This window comes from Pleurodeles waltl, chromosome 7 (genome assembly GCF_031143425.1).
Source record: "Pleurodeles waltl isolate 20211129_DDA chromosome 7, aPleWal1.hap1.20221129, whole genome shotgun sequence".
In the NCBI taxonomy this organism is placed as follows: domain Eukaryota; kingdom Metazoa; phylum Chordata; class Amphibia; order Caudata; family Salamandridae; genus Pleurodeles; species Pleurodeles waltl.
In genome coordinates this window covers 768,396,123-768,415,487 of record NC_090446.1, presented here as the reverse complement: position 1 = coordinate 768,415,487, position 19,365 = coordinate 768,396,123, and the positions used below count along the sequence as shown (strand labels likewise).

At 44.4% G+C, this 19,365-nt stretch overlaps 1 protein-coding gene across 1 annotated transcript; it reads right to left on the bottom strand.

Annotated features, from left to right (window-relative positions):
- Positions 1 to 2,245: 2,245 nt before the first annotated feature.
- On the bottom strand, positions 2,246 to 18,862 carry CDKN2AIPNL (CDKN2A interacting protein N-terminal like). Its single transcript, XM_069199261.1, has 3 exons — positions 18,546 to 18,862; positions 5,737 to 5,836; positions 2,246 to 2,649 (listed from the first exon to the last, which is right to left on the bottom strand). Exons 1-3 carry the CDS (start codon positions 18,746 to 18,748, stop codon positions 2,641 to 2,643), a joined length of 312 nt encoding a protein of 103 aa, XP_069055362.1. The 5' UTR covers positions 18,749 to 18,862; the 3' UTR covers positions 2,246 to 2,640.
- Between the last annotated feature and the right edge of the window lie 503 nt (positions 18,863 to 19,365).

Below are 19,365 nucleotides of genomic sequence, written 5' to 3'. Positions count from 1 at the left end.
AGAAAAAAGGGAATTTAATGAGAGAGAGAGAGAGAGAGAACATTACCGTGAACCTTGTTTATTTAATTCAATAAAAAAAGAATTGAGGAAAAAAAAAAAAAAAAAAAAAAAAAAAAGATACTGATGGGCCAGAAGAGGAAGCAGTAGGAAGGGGTATGCAGTGAAATGGAACATATTTGTACAATGGAGTGGGAAGAAGAAACTACAATACCAAACCCATGCATGAGCATGTTAAAACAATTTTTTTTGATAGGCATCACTTCCTTAATGAGGATTAGTGAGCTACAGGCCTCACAAAACATGAACCATACTTGCATATATAAGAGGAACAAGCAGTAATGAGGATGGATCCACAGTTCCTACCAAAAGGTTTCACACTTCCATGTCAGCCAGACACTGTAGCTGCCAGCATTCTTTCAGAACCCTAACACAAAAGCAGAAACCTCTGCGCACACTCTGGGAGTAAGAAAATCAGTTTTTATGTACTACCAAAAAAAAAGAGACATCAGGAAAACTAGTACTTTCTTTGTATAATTCACCCCGAACAATGGCACACCTATCACAAAACTATCCAAACATACCACATATAAACATTCTAGTTTATTAAATCAAAGATAGGAGAGCGTTTTGTATGGCAAACATCCTGAAGTCATGTATTTTGAGGTCATCTTACATGTGATAATGAAGAAAAAGGACAGAAACTGAAATAAAACAACTGCCTAGGATCACACACAATTTGGGCAACTACGGAAGCCAGAATTTCCCCCGTTTTTTTTGGTTCCACATTATGCAGTTTGGTCACTAGATATACATGCTTTGTGTTCCTTACACCCACCATGTCGCTCCCTGCCCCCTTGACTCTCTGTCTCTCTGCTGGCATTAGTGAGGCCCTCAGTCACATCAGACTAAACCTTTTGGCCCCTGCAAAAAGGTATGCAAGTACCCATGTTCTACTGCATTTTTGCTGAGCACGTCCTTTATCTCCTGTATTAGGTGGGCCTTTTTGTGCTTCCTGCTAATGGTATTGTTCTGGGGGTAATCTTACCATTTCTATGCAGTGCCCATGTTGTATTATGTTTAGGATCCACCTGTAGGGGGGGGGGGGTGATCTGCTATTCTATGAAGAAACCACATTCTGCACCCTCACTCTGGCACTGCCCCAAGAGAGCTGACTGTGCACTGCCGCTGGGATGTCAGCACTTGGGGAGGTCAGTGTGGGATGAGGCCGGTGGGAGTGGTAGCTGGTTTTGTGACCACCCATCCGGGTTGTCTCTCTTGCTGTGCCTGGTCCACTCTGAACTGGAATGTACCATGTAATTATCGCTATTGCTGTCCTTTTCATTTTTTTCATGCACTGTCTCGTCCACCGCCAATCACAAAGGACTGTCACCTGTGATAGGCATATTCACTATCACCGTCCTGGACCTCGTATGTGAAACTGCAGATCCTCAGTTAAGCATGTATGTACAGTGTTAAGCCTTTGCGTAGATGTCTACTGTCTGTGTTGACCACATGAACTGATTCCAGGCAGGAGTTTGCTATTCCCTTGCCCTCCTGAGCTAATGCCTTACCACTAGCCTAGTATTGCTTTGGCAGGTGCTTCCTGACCTCCACCTCCTCGTATTAGAAACAGGTAAGAGCATTAGAATTGGTGATGCGCCATTGTGTTGCTGACTATCTCTCTGCTTTGTGGCCCACCATCTCTATCCACTTACTCTCACTATCCGGTTGGGATCCTGTGGTTAATGGTGTTCGCTCTCATGCGTGCTGTTGCAACAATGATGGTGTCTGCACTTACTTTCTCCCTGACATGGAGATGGACAACATCTTATCAACAAGGATTCGCAATTGTCTACAGTGAAGTTTTTGGTATGTGTAGATGTAGTGATTGGATTTGTTGTTGAGCCTATATCAACCTCTCATGCCTTTACTTCCCAAGAACTTCAAGACCCATCAAATTATCCTGGCTGATGTCTTCTGTAAATATGTCTTCTGTAAATATGTCTCCCGTCTGTGCTCCCTCACACTTATTCAACCCTGTATAATCTTTAATACTTTGAGGGAGAAAGACAAACTCACAGCCCAAGTCAATTAGCTTCCTTGTGCAAAGCTTTTAAAATACAATAGCCTTACAAAAAGGAAAGCCTTTTACAAACCTCTTTAAATTTACACATGCACTAACATATATAAAAATAAAATTCATAGGAAGCAGATTCGTATTTCCAAAGTAACAAGGAACAGAAAATATTACTTAATATAAATGATTTATTGAGTTACAGTCCTTGTGCAGATATTTTAAATTTATATTGTGCATTTATTTACACTTCAATCAGTTGTTTGTTCTTGAAAACGATAAAAAAAAAAAGACGTTAAAACACTGTAAAAGTATATAAATAGTTCTCAGGCTGTATTACAAATGGTATACTGTTAAACCAACAAAGTATGTCAACATAAAAAATACTTTCCTGAAGGACTAACATCAAAAATAAAAATGCACTTAAAAAAAGTCCACCAACAGAGCTATAAAATGTCCAACTGTAATGGCAGCAGTAGATTCTTGGTCTCACTAAATGGGTAGATCTGTAGTCCAAAATATTAACTTCTCAGCTTAACTGAAAGCAGATGTTTTGACGCCCATTTCTAGCGTTGCTGTAAACAAAGCAAAAAGTGTATATTAAGAAAAAAAACAAATGTTTTTATAACAATTGTGAATATTTCAATACAATTCATTGCTGTTCTTCTCTGAGCAAGTTACCACAACCTAACAACTGTTCTAGCTGCAATCGGAATGGCTCCTTATCTCTTTGGAACAAGCTGTATTCTGTAACATTCTTCACTAAGAATTTTTATGAACAATATAGCCACCTTATGAATGCACAGGTGGATGTATGTGTGTGTGTGTGTGTGTGTGTGTGTATTCTTTCAATAGTTAAAATAGTCCCTCATGCAACCAAAAGGAGGAGGAAGGAATCATAAAACAGCAGGACATCAGCATTTGGTCTTCTGCAGCGGAGTCAAAATCCACTATGTTTAGGTTTAAATACTGGTTACGGGAAAAGGAGGAAAAAATTAAATAAATAATTAACGCGTTTTTTAGCCTGACCTAAAAATCAGCTTGCAAATAAAATTAGGGTAGATGGGTAAAAACGTTATAACACACCAAAATTGATATTGAACTCGGTATGAAAAAGTGCAGAAATATCTAAAGTAAAAAAAAAAAAAATGCGAGGGAGTCTCCATTTTTTTTTTTTAAACATGTGAATGAATGGCTTATTTTGAAATACTTTTCCCCTCTGTGTCCTGTAGTACAAGAACTACAAAAAATGAGCTTAATGTGGCAACCTACTGTCAAAGTAAATAAATAGATATTACAATCATACAAGTGAATCTTGGCTCTAGTCATGCGATAGGATTATTTAATATACTTTTTTCAGTACTGGAAATACAAACAAGTTGCAGTTCAACTGGACACTATGGCCCGTTTTAAATGCCAAACGTTTCACAACAGGGAAAGCCTTCTAAGAAGAAGTTCATGGATAGTGACTTTAAATATATTCATACTTTAACTGGATCAGCCAAAGCTCACAATCGTTTGCCCCCAGCAGTTACTAGAAGTCATGTGTTGGTAAATCATTATTCCAAAAGTACAAAGTATGCTCAAAGAATGAGTGGTTGGTATTAGATCCTCTTATGTAGCAGCACGTACACGTCAGTAACCAGGATTATACTGCAGTCCTTATCGAGACAAGTGAAGTTTGTCAAGTGAAAATTGTTGATATAAAAAAAAAAAAAAAAATACCACACACCACACACCTTGCAGGCCTCCACAGTTTAGAATAATTACAATTATAAAAAAAATAAATTATAAAGAAAAAATACACTAAATCACGGGTAAACTTAACAAAATGACAAAAGATAACATAAATAGAAGCACCTGAACACAAATGGATGGAGCACTGAGTCCTGGATCCTTCTGATTCTACCTCTTGTGTGATTATCAGTCAAATAAATGTAGTATGGCAGTGGACATACAGAGGGGCTCAAACAATAGATGGGGAAATTCAAATGAAGGCCCTATTCTTTCATTACCTTCCATGGTCAAACACAGCACTCTTGCATTGGTTGAAGGGATACTATCCACCTTAAAACTCAGCAGAGTAGCACTTTTTCAAATATATCAGCATTTAATTGAACAAATACCTTTATTATTTTTGATGTCAGATAAATCAGTGGTCATTTTTTTCCTCAACTGTCGGTCGTATACATTTGCCTGCATGTGACAACCTAATGACTTCCTTATTTAGAGTTTATAAAAAACTAGTGTTGCTAGAATTCCAACATAATATACCTATCCATCTTCTTTCTACAATTCTTGAAGTTTCTCAGTGCATGGAGAGCCCACAGCTGTCACTATTAATTGGTAATAAGATCTATATTTATCAGCCTCAATTCTAGCGGTTTTGCTTCCTTGCCCCTACTTTTCTTAAATAGGTATGGGTCATGAGGGAGAGACATTCAACACTATACAATAGTAAGGGGGTTATCTGACGATGATACATACCTAATGAGGTCTGGGGTCTGAATAGACCCTTACAAATTGCATAAGTAGAGGCCTTTAGTTTTGTTATTTGCAACGTCTAAGATAACATTTTGAAAATAATTTACGCATTGTTAATAACTAGGTTTAACAACTCCTAAAGAACCATTTAGACACCACTGCTTGTACAATGTTGTAGCCAGTGCTTTGTCAAATACAGGACACAATCTGGCAGCGATCTTCTACGTAGATAACAGTCGCACATAAAGAAGGGTTTGCAAACAGAGCTCTACAAATGGACATATGTTCAAACTACATGCCCAGGTTAAGTACAACGTGCACCTATGGCTAAATGTGCTGTACTTTCCACAATAGGTACACACTGCAAGCCATCAAGTCTGCATAATTAGTTTGATTAAACAATTGGTATATTGAAACCAAAGATGACGGCAACATACTTTTTGTGAACAAGAGTTTTAGATTGAAATGCTAAGTGAGAACCAAGCTAATCGCACAACCGTTTTTATCAAAGAGAAGAGGTGCACTCACAAGGGTGATTTATATTCACCATGAGATTATTTATTTTACTGGACAACTAAGTAAAACACTTCCTTTCCATGCACTAAAGGAGTTTAGAAAGTTTACTAGATAGTATTTTTTATACTGTTAAAACAATACTAACGTGCCCTATAATCAAGGCAAGAGAAAATAAAGTGGTTAGCGACACCTAGACATATACTTAACAATTTTCTGGGATTATTTATTACACTGGACAACTAAGAAGCGAAGTGTGCTCCCTTCATTGCAATAAAGGAGTGTTAAAACCTTACTGTATATTTTTGGGTGCTATAACAGTATGAACATGCCCTGTAATCCAGGAGATTTTTTTTATATTTGAGGCAATGGAAAATAAAGTAACCTGGTTAGTGGGGTGTGCTTAAAGGAAACACCATAATCTTAATCATTAAACCTTACATTAAAAACAAGAAAGGTTATACAATGTGCATAGCGTTTCGATGCCAGTCACCTTCTAGGAGCATGCTTCAAACACCAATGGGCAAAGTGGATATTTACATTAATTTATATCATTAATCAGAAAGGTGCAAATTCCATGCAGTTTTCTAATCTAATGTAACTGCTAACTCCACTTGAGTGCTCGTAAGTATTTGACCACCTGTAAAGTTGTTTGCTCATCTTACCTGTTTCATTACTGCATCTCTAGTAGTGAAGTGTGGAGCATCTTCTACCTCAATCCCTTCAGCCATTCCATTCACTCGATCTAAAAGCTCATCGCTGTAACTACAGAAATTAAAGAAGGTTATAAAGTTCAAACTCATGTCAGACAGTAGTCCTAAAAGGCTAGTGTATGTGAAGTTCATGCTTAAATTAAATTAAACTTCTCAGCTTTGTTGTCATAGAATGAAGGGGACAACGCATGTAGGTGCAGGTCCATATCTAAGAGTAATTCATGCAACATGAATTACTGACTGGTCAAGATCCGTTATACAGACTTTAGGAAAAATGTACAAATGTAGAATTTTGGGATAACAGGTCTACTGAAACAGATTAAATTCCAAAAATGATAACTATTTGACTTTCCAACGAGAACGTGTTTGTGTGTGATTACGGAAATAGAACGTTGCAGCGAATTGCGCATCAAATCAAAGTGTATAGAAATTACAATAATAAAAAGAGTCGAAGGCACACATCTCTCTGCGAGACAACAGTTTTTCACTGATAGACCAACTCTTCACTCAGTGCATGCACGCAGACAAATTTCGAGCAGCGACTATCAGATCCAGAGATCTCTCTGACCACTCGCCAGTAGAAGTCCAACTTTAAGGAAGGGTCCAAACCTTTGTAATGATCCCTAGGTTACATCCTTGGCATATACAGGATGCACATATTAAAGACAAAATAAGGGACAGGGCAGATACACTTCAAAGAAAATGTGGGGATAGTTGCATCCGTGAGTACCTTATGGGAAGCCTTTATAACAGTCATATGGGAACAAACACAGGCCAAGAAAAAACAAACTAAACATGCACTGAAACAGAAAAAGATATCAAAAGGCTGGAGGCCAGGGAATGTTTTTTTTTTTTAGGGGCGGGGGTGGTGTGAGGGGCTCGGAATCTCTGCCACAAACTGCACTGACTTTATGATGTGGGTGACAAAGCAAACAAGCTGCTGGCTAGGCTTGAAAAATGGGAGAAAGTCAAGTCCTGAGTACTCGAGATAGTGGATAGCAACGGAAGACTCCATATAATTTGCACTTGCATAAAAGTATTAGCCACCTCCTATGAGGGCCTTTATAATGTAAGTCCACAATGACAACGTCAGCCAGTAATTGTGAAGATTTCCTAAAAGATACTAACCTTCCATCGCGGTCTAGTGAATCGAGGGAGGCCCTGAAAACAGACCAAACAGTAGCTGAGATAGCACTGGTAATAAGAAATCTCCAGTCAGGGAAGATGGTGGGCCCCAACGGGCTGCCAGTGGAGTTCTACAAGGGAATGGTAGACAAACTTACCCCATACATGCTAGCCATGTTTCAGGCGGTGCAAGAGGAAGGCTCTCAACCCAAAGACAAACAAATCTAACAATAATGGTTATACATAAGGCAGCTAAATCATCTATGGACTGTAATTCTTACGTGCCAATATCACAATTACATGTGGAGACCAAAGTCCTTGCAAATAGGCTTTGTAATGTCATTACCACAGTAATCCACTCTGACCAGTCGGGCTTCATGCCCCATAGAAGCACAAGGCTTACCCTACACTGCTTATCGGAGCACTACATGTGACCAGTAACCTCACTGCAGGGGAAGCAGTCCTAATGGTCAAAATGGCATTCAGTGGGATCAAATGGAACTATATATATTTGCAGCGCCGACAAGACTGGGATTTGTTTCTAAATTTTTAGCTGGGTTAAACTCCTCTATCAAAAGACACTAGCAAGGGTTAAAGCTATGGATGTGTTTTCCCACACATTAACCTTGCACAGGGGCACAAGATAGGGCTGCCCCCTTTCTCCCATGATATTCACTTTGGCACTAGAATAGCTGGCGGCCTGGTTGCATCAGGGCCCCTTGGTACAAGGGGTGAGTATGGGTGGCAACTGGGAGGAGCGCAACTTTTTCTGCACCGACTATGTGTAGCTTTATCTTACCCAGCCAACCCTCTCAGTTGACAGGATCCTGCAGATATTCCAGGCACCAGTAGTGCTGGATAGTTTAAGTACCTAGGGATCCATGGCACAAGGGACCCACAGGACAATCCCTAAAAATAAAAATAACCAAACACCACAAACTTACTTTCACAAATCGACCACCTTAATAAAGATGTAGCACGTTGAAGGTCACTGCTGTTCTCACAGATGGGCAGAGCAGCATCTACAAAATTATGCCACTCCCATGTCTCCTTTCACATCTTCCAGAATACCTCATGTCAGATCCTACCGGAACTCTTCTGGAGGACCGACGCAGCACTCCGCCTCCTCCTTTGGAATGGTGCAACCTCACATTTTGCTCTATGCAAACTTTAAAGAGGGGTGTATGACGAGCGCCTAGCAGTCCCTGATGTAATTAAATATTACTGGGCCTTGCAAATGGTAGTGATAAACAACTGGGTTTTCTCAGACTGCGAGGAGCCGGCATATCTGATAGAGACTATTAGTTGCAGATTCCTTACCTTTGAATTTCCCTAGGTGTCAGACTGGATCCAGAGAATTATTATTATTATTTTAGGAGTATCTCTGTGCGCAGTCAGGTGGTGTCGGGTGACTGCACAAGCATTGTTGGCCTACTGTTCGCTGCGATTTCGTGGTCGTATATAAGCCCACCCCAGTGCGCTGGCAGTTCTTTTCTTTCCGCGCCAGCCTACGCGCAGATCCGGAGAGGGTTACCTCAGTCATTTTTTTTACTACGTCAACACTTTTGTCGAATTCTTTTTGATGAGGTCGTGGATGAGTCAAGGGGTTGTCTCGCAAGACCGGATTTAAGCCCTGCGACTCCTGTCACTGAACAATGTCAGTGGCAGATCTGCTCTTCGCATATGTTTGGTGCCTGGAGCGCGATCACGACCTGAAGTCGTGCTCCGAGTGTCGGGCCAAGAACCCGAAAGCTTTGAGGGCGATGTCCCTACACCTCATGGCAGCCAGACACTCAACTCAGCAACGCTCACAGCCTCGTTCGAGTGGAAGGTCTTGAGACCAGCTGCAGCGTCACCACCACTCTTCGACCTTTAAGTCACCTGGACAGTCAGGTCACAAAAAGAAGTCGAAGGACAAGCGTTCGACTCAACCCCCGTTGCTCGGACGCGGCACGGGAAGAGCATCAACGCTCTAGTCTTCCATCCTCTGAGCCTTCATCTGGGTCGACCCGACTTACCAGGAGTCAGAGCCACCACAGCCCAGCTCAAAGAGTTTTAGGAGGCAATGCGCCGCATTTTTGGACAGACCGACCCACCTTCGGTGCTGTTGGGCACAGGTGAGTCAGCGGAGGCCCTTTCAGGTTCGAAGTAGTCTGCTTCGGTCACTGCTCTTAAGGGGGTAATCCCTCCGGATCTTATCTCAGACCAGACGCCTTTCAGGCCACATCGACCTTCCCTGGCGTCGGGTCAGACATCGGTGCTCCGGACGGTAGTTGGGCCCACAGTCGACATCGATCCTATCCTCATACATGACAGCCCAGGACCAGAACTTTGTCTCTATGGGCTCTCCTGGGCCCAGTTTGGAGTGGACGCTGAACCCTTTAGAATACCAGCTTGACCCAATGGACTGGGTGCAGGATTCGGGTGACACCAGTGGTCCAAACACCTCCCCTGACACTGGTATGGTCCTCCTACCGTGGCTACCGAGGAGGATGCCTCTAATTCCAGGGTGGAGAGAAGGGCGGCTGACGTCCTGGACCTCGAGCTACCTTCTGTGAAGGCTAGGTCTAATATCCTAATGAAGCTGGCTCTGTATATACTATCTCAAAGTGGGAGATAGCATGCACAGAAATCCAAGGGTTCCCCTTACAGGTTGATAGTGGCAAACTTAGATAATACTAATGCTCTATTTTGTGGTAGTGTGGTCGAGCAGTAGGCTTATCAGAGGGCAGTGTTAAGCATTTGTTGTACACACACACAGGCAATAAATGAGAACACACACTCAAAGACTTAACTCCAAGCCAATAGGTTTTTATATAGAAAAAGATTATTTTCTTAATTTATTTTACAACCACAAGATTCAGAATTCAAGTAAGTACATAAATTGTAAGGTACAGGTAAGTATGGAACGTTGAATTAAAACAGTAATGTACACAGTTTTGGTAAAAATTGCAATAAGCGATTTTAAAACTGGACAGTGCAAAAATCAACAGTTCCTGGGGGAGTTAAGTAATGGTTAGTTTTTCAGGTAAGTAGAGCACTAACAAGTTTAGTCTCCGGGGCATAGGCAGCCCACCGTTGGGGTTGCAAGTTAACCCCAAACACCAGCAACACAGGGCCGGTCAGGTGCAGAGGTCAAAGTAGGGCCAAAATAACATAGGCACCTATGGAGACCAGGGGTGCTCCTGTTCCAGTCTGCTAGCAGGTTGGGGGGGGGGGGGGGGGGGGGAAAGAGAGGTCACTGGTCCCGCTGGATGCATCGCTGTGAAGGTTCTTAGTCTGAAGACAGCCCGGTAGGATCAGTTGTCATCTCTGCGGGGCTTTCAAGTCATCAGTCCTTTTTCTTGTCTCAGGTCGCCAGGAATCTGATTTCCTGGGTTCAGGATCGCCCCTAAATACTCAATTTAGGGGTGTTTAGGTCTTGGGGGCAGTAGCCAAAGGCTACTGTCCTTGAGGGTAGCTACACCCTCCTTCTGCCTCGTCCCTGTGGGGAGGGGGGGGGGCACATCCCTAAACCTATTGGGGTGAACCCTCCAAAATAAGATGGAGGATTTCATACCTTAGGGGCGGTCCTGGCTGGAGGGTGACGACTCCTTGTTTTTCTCATTATCTCCTCCGGACTTGCTGCGGTGGGGGCTGTGTCCGGCAGGAGGGGGGGGGGGGGGGGGCAGGGGGGGCAGGGGGGGCTGGTGGTATCTCCACTCACTGCCAGGTGTTACAGTTCCTGCAGGGGGAGGTGTGAAGCACCTCCACCCAGTACAGGCTTTGTTCCTGGCCACAGAGTGACAAAGGCACTCACTCACCCCATGTGGCCAGAAACCCGTCTGGATGTGGCAGGCTGGCAGAAACTAGTAGTTGACCTGGTATAAAGGGGGCATCTCTAAGATGCCCTCCGTGTGCATTTCTCAATAAATCCCACACTGGCAGCAATGTGGATCTATTGTGAAGAGAAGTTCGATAAACTTCTCAGTATTGAGTGTAGCCATTATGGAACTGTGGAGTTTGTGTTTGACAAAAACCCAGACCATATACTCTTATGGCTACCCTGCACTTACAATGTCTAAGGTTTGGGATTGACACTATAGGGGCATAGTGCTCATGCAACTATACCCTCACCTGTGGTATAGTGCCCCCCTTCCTCAGGGCTGTAAGGGGGGACTTACCTATGCCATAGGCAGTGGGTTGTGGGCATGGCACTCTGAGGGGAGTGCCATGTCGGCTTAGTAATTTTCTCCCCACCAGCACACACAAGCTGTGAGGCAGTGTGCATGTGCTGAGTGAGAGGTCCCCAGGGTGGCATAATACACCCGGCAGCCCTTAGAGACCTTCCCTGGCCACAGGGCCTGTGGTACCAGGGGTACCATTTACAAGGGAGTTAGCTGTGTGCAGGGCTGTGCCAACTGTGGAAGCAAAGGTACAGTTTAGGGAAAGAACACTGCTGCTGGGGCCTGGTTAGCAGGGGCCCAGCACACTTTCAATCATAACTAGCATCAACAAAAAGGCAAAACGTTAGGGGGTAACCATGCCAACAGTGGCATTTTCCTACAGGAAGGATGCAGCGAAGTTCATGATTCGTTGTGGACTGGATACGGCCGAATCTCTGGGCAGATCGGTTGCATCGACGGTGGCATTGAGACACCATGCCTAGCTGAGAACACCTGGCTTCTTAAGGGATGATCAGCAATCCTGGCCTAGGGGGAACACAAGCCATATACTAAAGTAGTGGAATGTGAAAGTCGGTTTTCCACCTAGGAAAGTGTAGTGCGTAGAGGGGCGCTGGGACTGTAAGAAAACACGAAAAGGTAAGTAATAGAACCCACCCCAGAGCCCAGGAATACAGGAGTAAATCACAGTAAGTTTCCTAGAACACTTTGCAAGAAACAGAAGAGAATGCAAGACACCAACGATGGATTCCCAGAACTAAAGACCTGTGGAAGAAGGGACCAAGTCCAAGAAGCACTGAAGAGTCCAGGGAGAATAGGAGCTCCTGCTAGCCTGGATGAAGGTGAAAAAGAAGAACCACCAGTGAAGAACAGTCAGTACTCCACCCAAGAAGATGGATGCAGGTTCCTGGTTGGTGCAGATGATGTCCCACGCCGAATGGATGATTGCAGTCTGGTTTGCGTCGCTGGATTCTACAAACACATAAAAGCGCGCGGTTAGCGGAAAATGGCGCTGCCTGCGACCAGGGTGGACCTTGTGGCCTCTGGCGAAGGCTGAAGACAGACAGTCCTCTGAGGATGCATGACCTGGAAACAGTTGCAGTTGCTGGCAGATGCTGAAGATACAATCTTGCAGAAGTCGTCTTTGCTTCTTTGTTGCAGTTTGTAGAGTTCCTGGAGGGTCCAGATGCAGTTTTGTCTGCAGAAGGTGAAGTAAAGGATGCAGAGGATTCCTGCTGGAGTCTTGCAATCTGAAGAAACACCCAGAGGAGAGACCCTAATTAGCCCTGAAAGGTTGATTGGTCAGCTACAGAGGTAAGCATCTATCAGGGGCTGGCACTGGCCACTCAGAGGCTCCCAGAGCACCCTGCCAACTTTGAATCCAAGATGGCAAAATGCAGAGACACTCTGGAGGAGCTCTGAGCACCACCCCTGGGATGGTGATGGACAGGGGAGTGATCACTCCCCTTTCCTTTGTCCAGTTTCGTGCCAGAGCAGGGACTGGGGGCCCCTGAACCGGTGAAGTCTGGATTATGCAAGAAGGGCACCATCTGTGCTATTTCAAAGCATTTTCAGAGGCTCTCGGAGGCTACCCTTCCTAGAACACCCATTTCCAAAGGGAGAGGGTGTAACACCCCTCTCCCAAGGGAAATTCTTTGTTCTGCCTTCCTGGGCTCGAGCTGCCTGAGCAACAGGAGGGCAGAAACCTGTCAGTGAGGTGGCAGCAGCTAGGGCTGCCCGAAAAACCTCAGAAGGCTAGTATGGCAGTACTGGGGGTCCACTTAGGAGCCCCCAGAGTGCACGGAATTATACAAATAATGTTAGAATCAGCATTGGGGTATAATTCCGAGATGGTAGACACTTTAAATGGCCATATTCGGAGTGATCATTGTGAAACTGGACGTAGATATTGAACTATGCCCAGTGCACGCACAAAAATTGAGTCCCCGCACTCGCCAAGTCTAGGAAAATAGTCCTGGATGATGTGGGGGCACCTCTGCTAGTACTCTGCACCCAGTCTTCAGGTTTGGAAGGCTTGGTAAATATGTGACTTATAAGTGACCTGGTGCAGTGTAAAAGTGAGCAGGTGCATTCACCGTTTCACACAGGTTGCAATGGCAGTCCTTTGGAAGCATTTGCATGGGCTCCCTGTAAGTGGCAAAAGAAATGAAAAGAAATGCTGCAGCACCTAGGGATCCCCAGAAGCCACAATGCCCTGGGTACCATATACTAGGGACTTGTAAGGGGGCACCGGTATGTCAATTACACAGTTGACATAAGCAAGCCGATTCAAAGTGCAACGGCCAACATGAGCATAAAAGAGAGACACAAAAAGGGAAAGGAAGTTAGCTCTCAGTCAAACATATCCGAAAACGTGCAATTATACTTGTAACAGGGTCGGGTCCAAAAGCAGTTCAAACGTAAAGCATTTACCAATGTCAAAGGATTTTCAAAAGGCAAGCCCATGAACCACTGAAAGTGATGGGCGTGAGGTGGGAGTGGATAAAAGCCCACAAAGATACCACCACGTCCGAAAAGCAGCGCTTGTGCGCTGCTATGCTCAACCTAAAAGAAAGAAAAATAAATACGCAGAGCAGGTTATGGCTTAGCGGAGAGCAGTATTTGTTCCCACCGGATGCTGTTGACCATTTGATGTATTACTATGTATTACTATCCTCCTATGGAGTATCTTGCATTACAAAGCATGAGGGACTGTTATTTACACCTTCAAAGTATACTGAATCAGCATGTGTTAAACCCTTTATCACATCAACGCATTCTATGCAAAACTAAAAATAAAAATTCCATTGTGGCTATCAAATTGCAAACCAGGCCTACTGACTTTGTCAATGCTGCATTTTTCTTTACATTGACACGACAAGACAGTCTAACTTCTTTACTCATACTATTATGAGAGAAGAAAAAGTATTTCATCTGACTAGTATTGTTTGACGGCAGTAGACATACATTGGTCGCTGCTTTCAAAACTATTTTTCATCCTGGCCTATTGCCTGTCTCTCTGCTGTTAGAATATGTGGCTCAGTCGTAATCTGGGTGACATCTGTCATTACAGACAGGACTAAATCATTGACTGCTCTCCGTTTCAGCCCATGACCAGTTCTTTGCGAAGTACGATACTGATATATTCCCATTTATCTTTATATCACCCTCTTGGATATAGATATATATATAGTCTTACGGATTTTCTTTGATGTTGTAACTGATGACACACAGATGATTGTTTCTATCAAGGAAACTTGCCAATACTTTTGACAATTTTAGATGTTGCATGGCTATTGCTTTTATGCAAGACAACTGCTTGAAGCTTAACAAAGCTAAAAACTTGTTTTTTTTTTTTTTTTTTTTAAGATCCCACTGCCATCTGGCGACCTAGTGGATTGCGTCCCCACTCTACTAGTTGAGGGTCTGACAGAAATCTAGGTGTCATGTTTGTAGGAGGCTGGCCTAGTTTGCAGTGGGTACTTACCCCTTTTACCAGGTCCAGTTATCCCTTGTGAGTGAATGTAGTAGCGTTCTAGCAGCTTAGGCTGATAGAGGTAGCTATAGCAGAGCAGCTTATACTGAACAAGGAGACATGCAAAGCTTATGCAATAGCACTTATAGATACACAGTACTTGTACACAAGATAAGACAATACTCAGTGTTACCAAAATTAAAGGTATTTATTTGGGTGACAGTACCAAAAATATCTTAGAGGCAATACTCCTTCTGGGGGTAAGTATTATACACAATATATACACTAGACACCAAAATAAGGCAAGTAAGTATACATAGGATACTGCAAACAATAGGAAATGCTTTAGAATGCAATGGGAAGAAATAGGTCTAGGGGCAACACAAACCATATACTAACAAAGTGGAATGCGAATCACGAATTCCCCCCTAGACAATTATAGTGTGTGCAGAATCGCTGGGAGAGTAAGAATACAGTAAAGGTAGGTAAATTACCCCACCCCAGAGCTCAGAAAAGCAGGAGTAAAGTACTGCAAGTTTCCTTAGGACACTACACCTCGTGATATGGATTATTGCAGCAACCAGGTCTGCAAACAACGAACAGTGGATTCCTAGACCTGAAGACCTGCAAAAGAAGGAGACCAAGTCCAGAAGTCAAATGACGTTCCAGGAAGGACAGGAGCCCCTGCCAACCCAGAAGAGGGTGCAAAAGAAGAGTCCCCGGTAGGAAGATGCCAGCGGGTTCCTACGTGATGCAAAGGATGTCCCACGTCATGAAGTTGGATGCAGGCGAGTTTTTGCGCTTGATTCCTCCAACAAGCCTTGGTTCCGGCAAAGTCATGTTTTTCGTCAACTAGGCACTATCTGGACCTAGGAGGGACCTAGGGGCCTCAACTCTGAGGAGGAAGAGGGGGCTCTCAGCATTTCAGAGAGCGCTCAGAGCACCAGATAGCACCCATGGCTGTCCCAGGACACAGAGACAAAGGAGGTGCAAAATGCGGTTGGTGCAGCACTACAAAGGAAGGTCCCACACCACCAGAGATCAACTCAGCGAGTTGAGCATCGCAGGATAGAGTGCAGGGGACCTGGGCGAGGCTGAGCACGAAGTTCTTTTGCAAATAGTGCACAGATGCCTCAGGAGATGAGGACGACACAGTGCACGAGTACCGTAGTTCTGTGGGAAGGCAAGGTCTTACCTCCTCCAAATCGCGACAGCAGGGCCTCAGGACCTGTTCCAAGGAGCACGCTCATCACTGTGAGAGGAGTCCAAGAGAACTGGTCGCCGACTTAAAAGGTGTCTGCGTGAGCAGGGTAGTGACTGTCACTCCACAGGAGATTTCATCGATACTTCTGGTGCATGGTGAAGACAAGGAGTCCTCAGAGCATGCACACTGTGGAAACTGTTGCAGTTGCTGGAGGGAGCTGAAGTTGCAGAAGTAAAGTATCCCTTGTGGATACGTTGTCGCTGTTACAGCAGTTCCTGGACCAGGCTGCGGTTGATCCGAGGTCAGAGGATGAAGTACTAGTTGCAGAGGATTCCTGCTGGAAACTTGCAAATAGAATCTGAAGAGAACCCACAGGAGAGACCCTAAATAGCCATGAGAGGGGGGACTGGTTACCTTATCAAGTAAGGACCTATCAGGCGGGTTCTCTGAAGTCACCTGCTGGCACTGGCCACTCAGAGCCCTCCAGAGTGTCCCCACACCTTGCAAAGCACAGTGGCTCAAGTCTGGGTCACACTGGAGGAGCTCTGGGCACCACCCCTAGGGTGGTGATGGACAGGGGAGTGGTCACTCACCTTTCTTTTGTCCAGTTTCGTGCCAGAGCAAGGGACAAGGGGTCCCTGAACCGGTGTAGACTGGATTATGCAAGGAGGGCACCATCTGTGCCCTTCAAAGCATTTACAGAGGCTGGGGGAGGCTACCTCTCCCCAGCCTATAACACCTATTTCCCTGCTCTCAGAGGAAATACTTTGTTCTGCCTTCCTGGGACTGAGTGGCTCAGACCCCAGGAGGGCAGAACCCATGTCTGTCAGGTGGCAGCAGCTGTAGCTGCAGTGCAAGCCCCAGAAAGCTGGTTTGGTAGTACTGGGGGTCCATAGTGGAGCCCCCAGGATGCATGGAATTGGCTCCCCAATACCAGATTTGGGATGGGGGGACAATTCCATGATCTTAGACACCTTACATGGCCATATTCGGAGTTACCATTGTGAAGCTACATATAGGCATTGACCTATATGTAGTGCACACATGTAATGGCGTCCCCGCACCCATTAAGTCCTGGGAAATGGCCCTGAGCTATGTGGGGGCACCTTTGCTAGTACAAGGGTACCCTCACACTTCCCCAGTGCCCTGGGTACCGTATACTAGCGACTTATAAGGGGGGTCCAGTGTGCCAAATGAAATTGGTAAATGCAGTCACTAGCCTATAGTGACAAATTTAAAAACAGAGAGAGCATTAGCACTGAGGTTCTGAGTAGCAGAGCCTCAGTGACACAGTTAAGCACTATACAGGCACACACATTAGGCCATAAACTATAAGCACTGGGGTCCTGACCAGCAGGATCCCAGTGAGACAGGCAAAAACATATTGACAGAGGTAAAAATGGGGATAACATGCCAAGAAAGATGGTACTTTCCAACAGTTTTTGAGTATTGTCTTTTGCCCAGTACATAAACACAGTTGTCTGTGCTTCTTCTTCTTTGAGCTTGTATTGTACAAATTAATTCCTCTTACCTCCGGACTGCAACACTTTGATTACTCAAATATTTTGTTTTGGCTCGCTTGAATTGTGGAATTTTTCTTTACCCGAGACTCCCTGCAGTCTTAATTTTTTTTTTTTTTTTAAGCAGATGTTATTGAGGTTTTATCACCGATACAGTAGTACACATCATGTGTGAAATCGGGCGCCCAAATGCACTACGGACAGGCCAACCATTTTCATTACAAAAACCAGTACAATAGTCTCAAACTTGCGTGAACTACCCCTGTCCACCAGGAGTTGTTCCCACAGTATACATTAAAAACATTCTGGGTTCTGGATGCTGAGTCGATAGGGGTCAAAGCAGCCCTTTACGTGTCGGGGTACAGGATAGGATTCAGTGAAGAGTAAGTGCAGGGGACGCGGGGTATTTATCAGACACCCATCACCAACTGTAGTCTTAAATTGCAAAGAACGCTCTTCGTGGCATTGTCATATGTCACAACGTTCTACTAAATTGGCTCCAGGACAGATGAAAAAATTACAAGTCAAAACATCACATTTTAACATTGCCAACCTCCGTCATAACTTAAGCTTTCATGGCGCCACAAAGGTACGTTGGGGTGGTAAATACCAGAAAAAGACACAGTGGCAAAACCGACAATGTATACTTTTGTACACTGCGGGCAAACAAAACCACGCACACGCTGCAATTGATCATACACAACATCAGATCTGCAGACATACAGCCCAGGGCTTTTGTTAACAGACGCGCGCAGAAATACAGATAGACGCCGATACGCATGGACTCCACAGTAACGTGGCATGTTGGACACACGAAGAAATACGTCTCAAGTACTTAGGTAATAATGAACCACATAGAGGAATGACTCACTTTCACGCCAAATAAGAGAACGTAACAGCTCTTTGTTGCGAGTACAGCTTCACTATTCTTCCCTTAAAGAACAGCCTAAGACTATTGGACCTGCCTGCTTTTGGGAGGGCACTGTTGGATGGGTCTGCACAACAACAAAACCAAAAAAAAAGACAGGCCTCGGATTCTTGTTCACCGACGTGCGCGTTGGGAGAGCAGTGATCCAAGTTCACTTTCATTGGTCAAAACCGAATTAGGATAACTTAAATGTTGAAGACGCAACTAGAACTCAATTCCACAGTTTTTCTTTCTCGTGATAACACCTGGATTTGAAATCCGCAACGGTAGAGACATCGTTACATAAGTACCACCGGTTTCGACAAGCGATAGTGAAGAATGGGTAACGGAGGAGAGTCATACCTACCGGCAGCCCATGAAAACGTGATTGGCCCAGACCATAGAGAGCGCCAGCAGATGATCAATCTGATCAGGGTCCGGGTACGCCTCTATGTTGCGGAGAAGGAACTCCATGCGTGCCTTCCACTGCTTGTCGCTCTCACAGAAGGACTGGAAGGTCTTTACATACTCGGCCAGCTTCCGATTCCCCTTCACGAACTCTTCTACCATCTTGAAACCGAACTAAAGCAATTCTTTCTATAAAATAAAATTTGAAAAAATGCCCTTGAAGTAGTCACAATCCCACAACACACTGCGGGAAGACGTCTATCACGTAATACTAACGAGAGGCGACGTATGACGTTACACGTAAGGGGGCGAAGGCCACAATACAGTGTACTTCCGACCCACCCGTTAACCCCTTCGCTGCCAGGCCTTTTCCCCCTCCTGTGCCGGGCCTTTTTTTGCCTATTTGGGGCAGTTCGCGCTTAGGCCCTCATAACTTTTTGTCCACATAAGCTAACCAAGCCAAATTTGCGTCCTTTTTTTCCAACATCCTAGGGATTCTAGAGGTACCCAGACTTTGTGGGTTCCCCTGAAGGAGGCCAAGAAATTGGCCAAAATACAGTGAAAATTTCGTTTTTTTCAAAAAAATTGGAAAAAGTGGCTGCAGAAGAAGGCTTGTGGTTTTTCCCCTGAAAATGGCATCAACAAAGGGTTTGCAGTGCTAAACTCAGCAGCTTCCCAGCTTTCAGGAACAGGCAGACTTGAATCAGAAAACCCAATTTTTCAACACAATTTTGGCATTTTACTGGGGCATACCCCATTTGTGCATTTTTTTGTGCTTT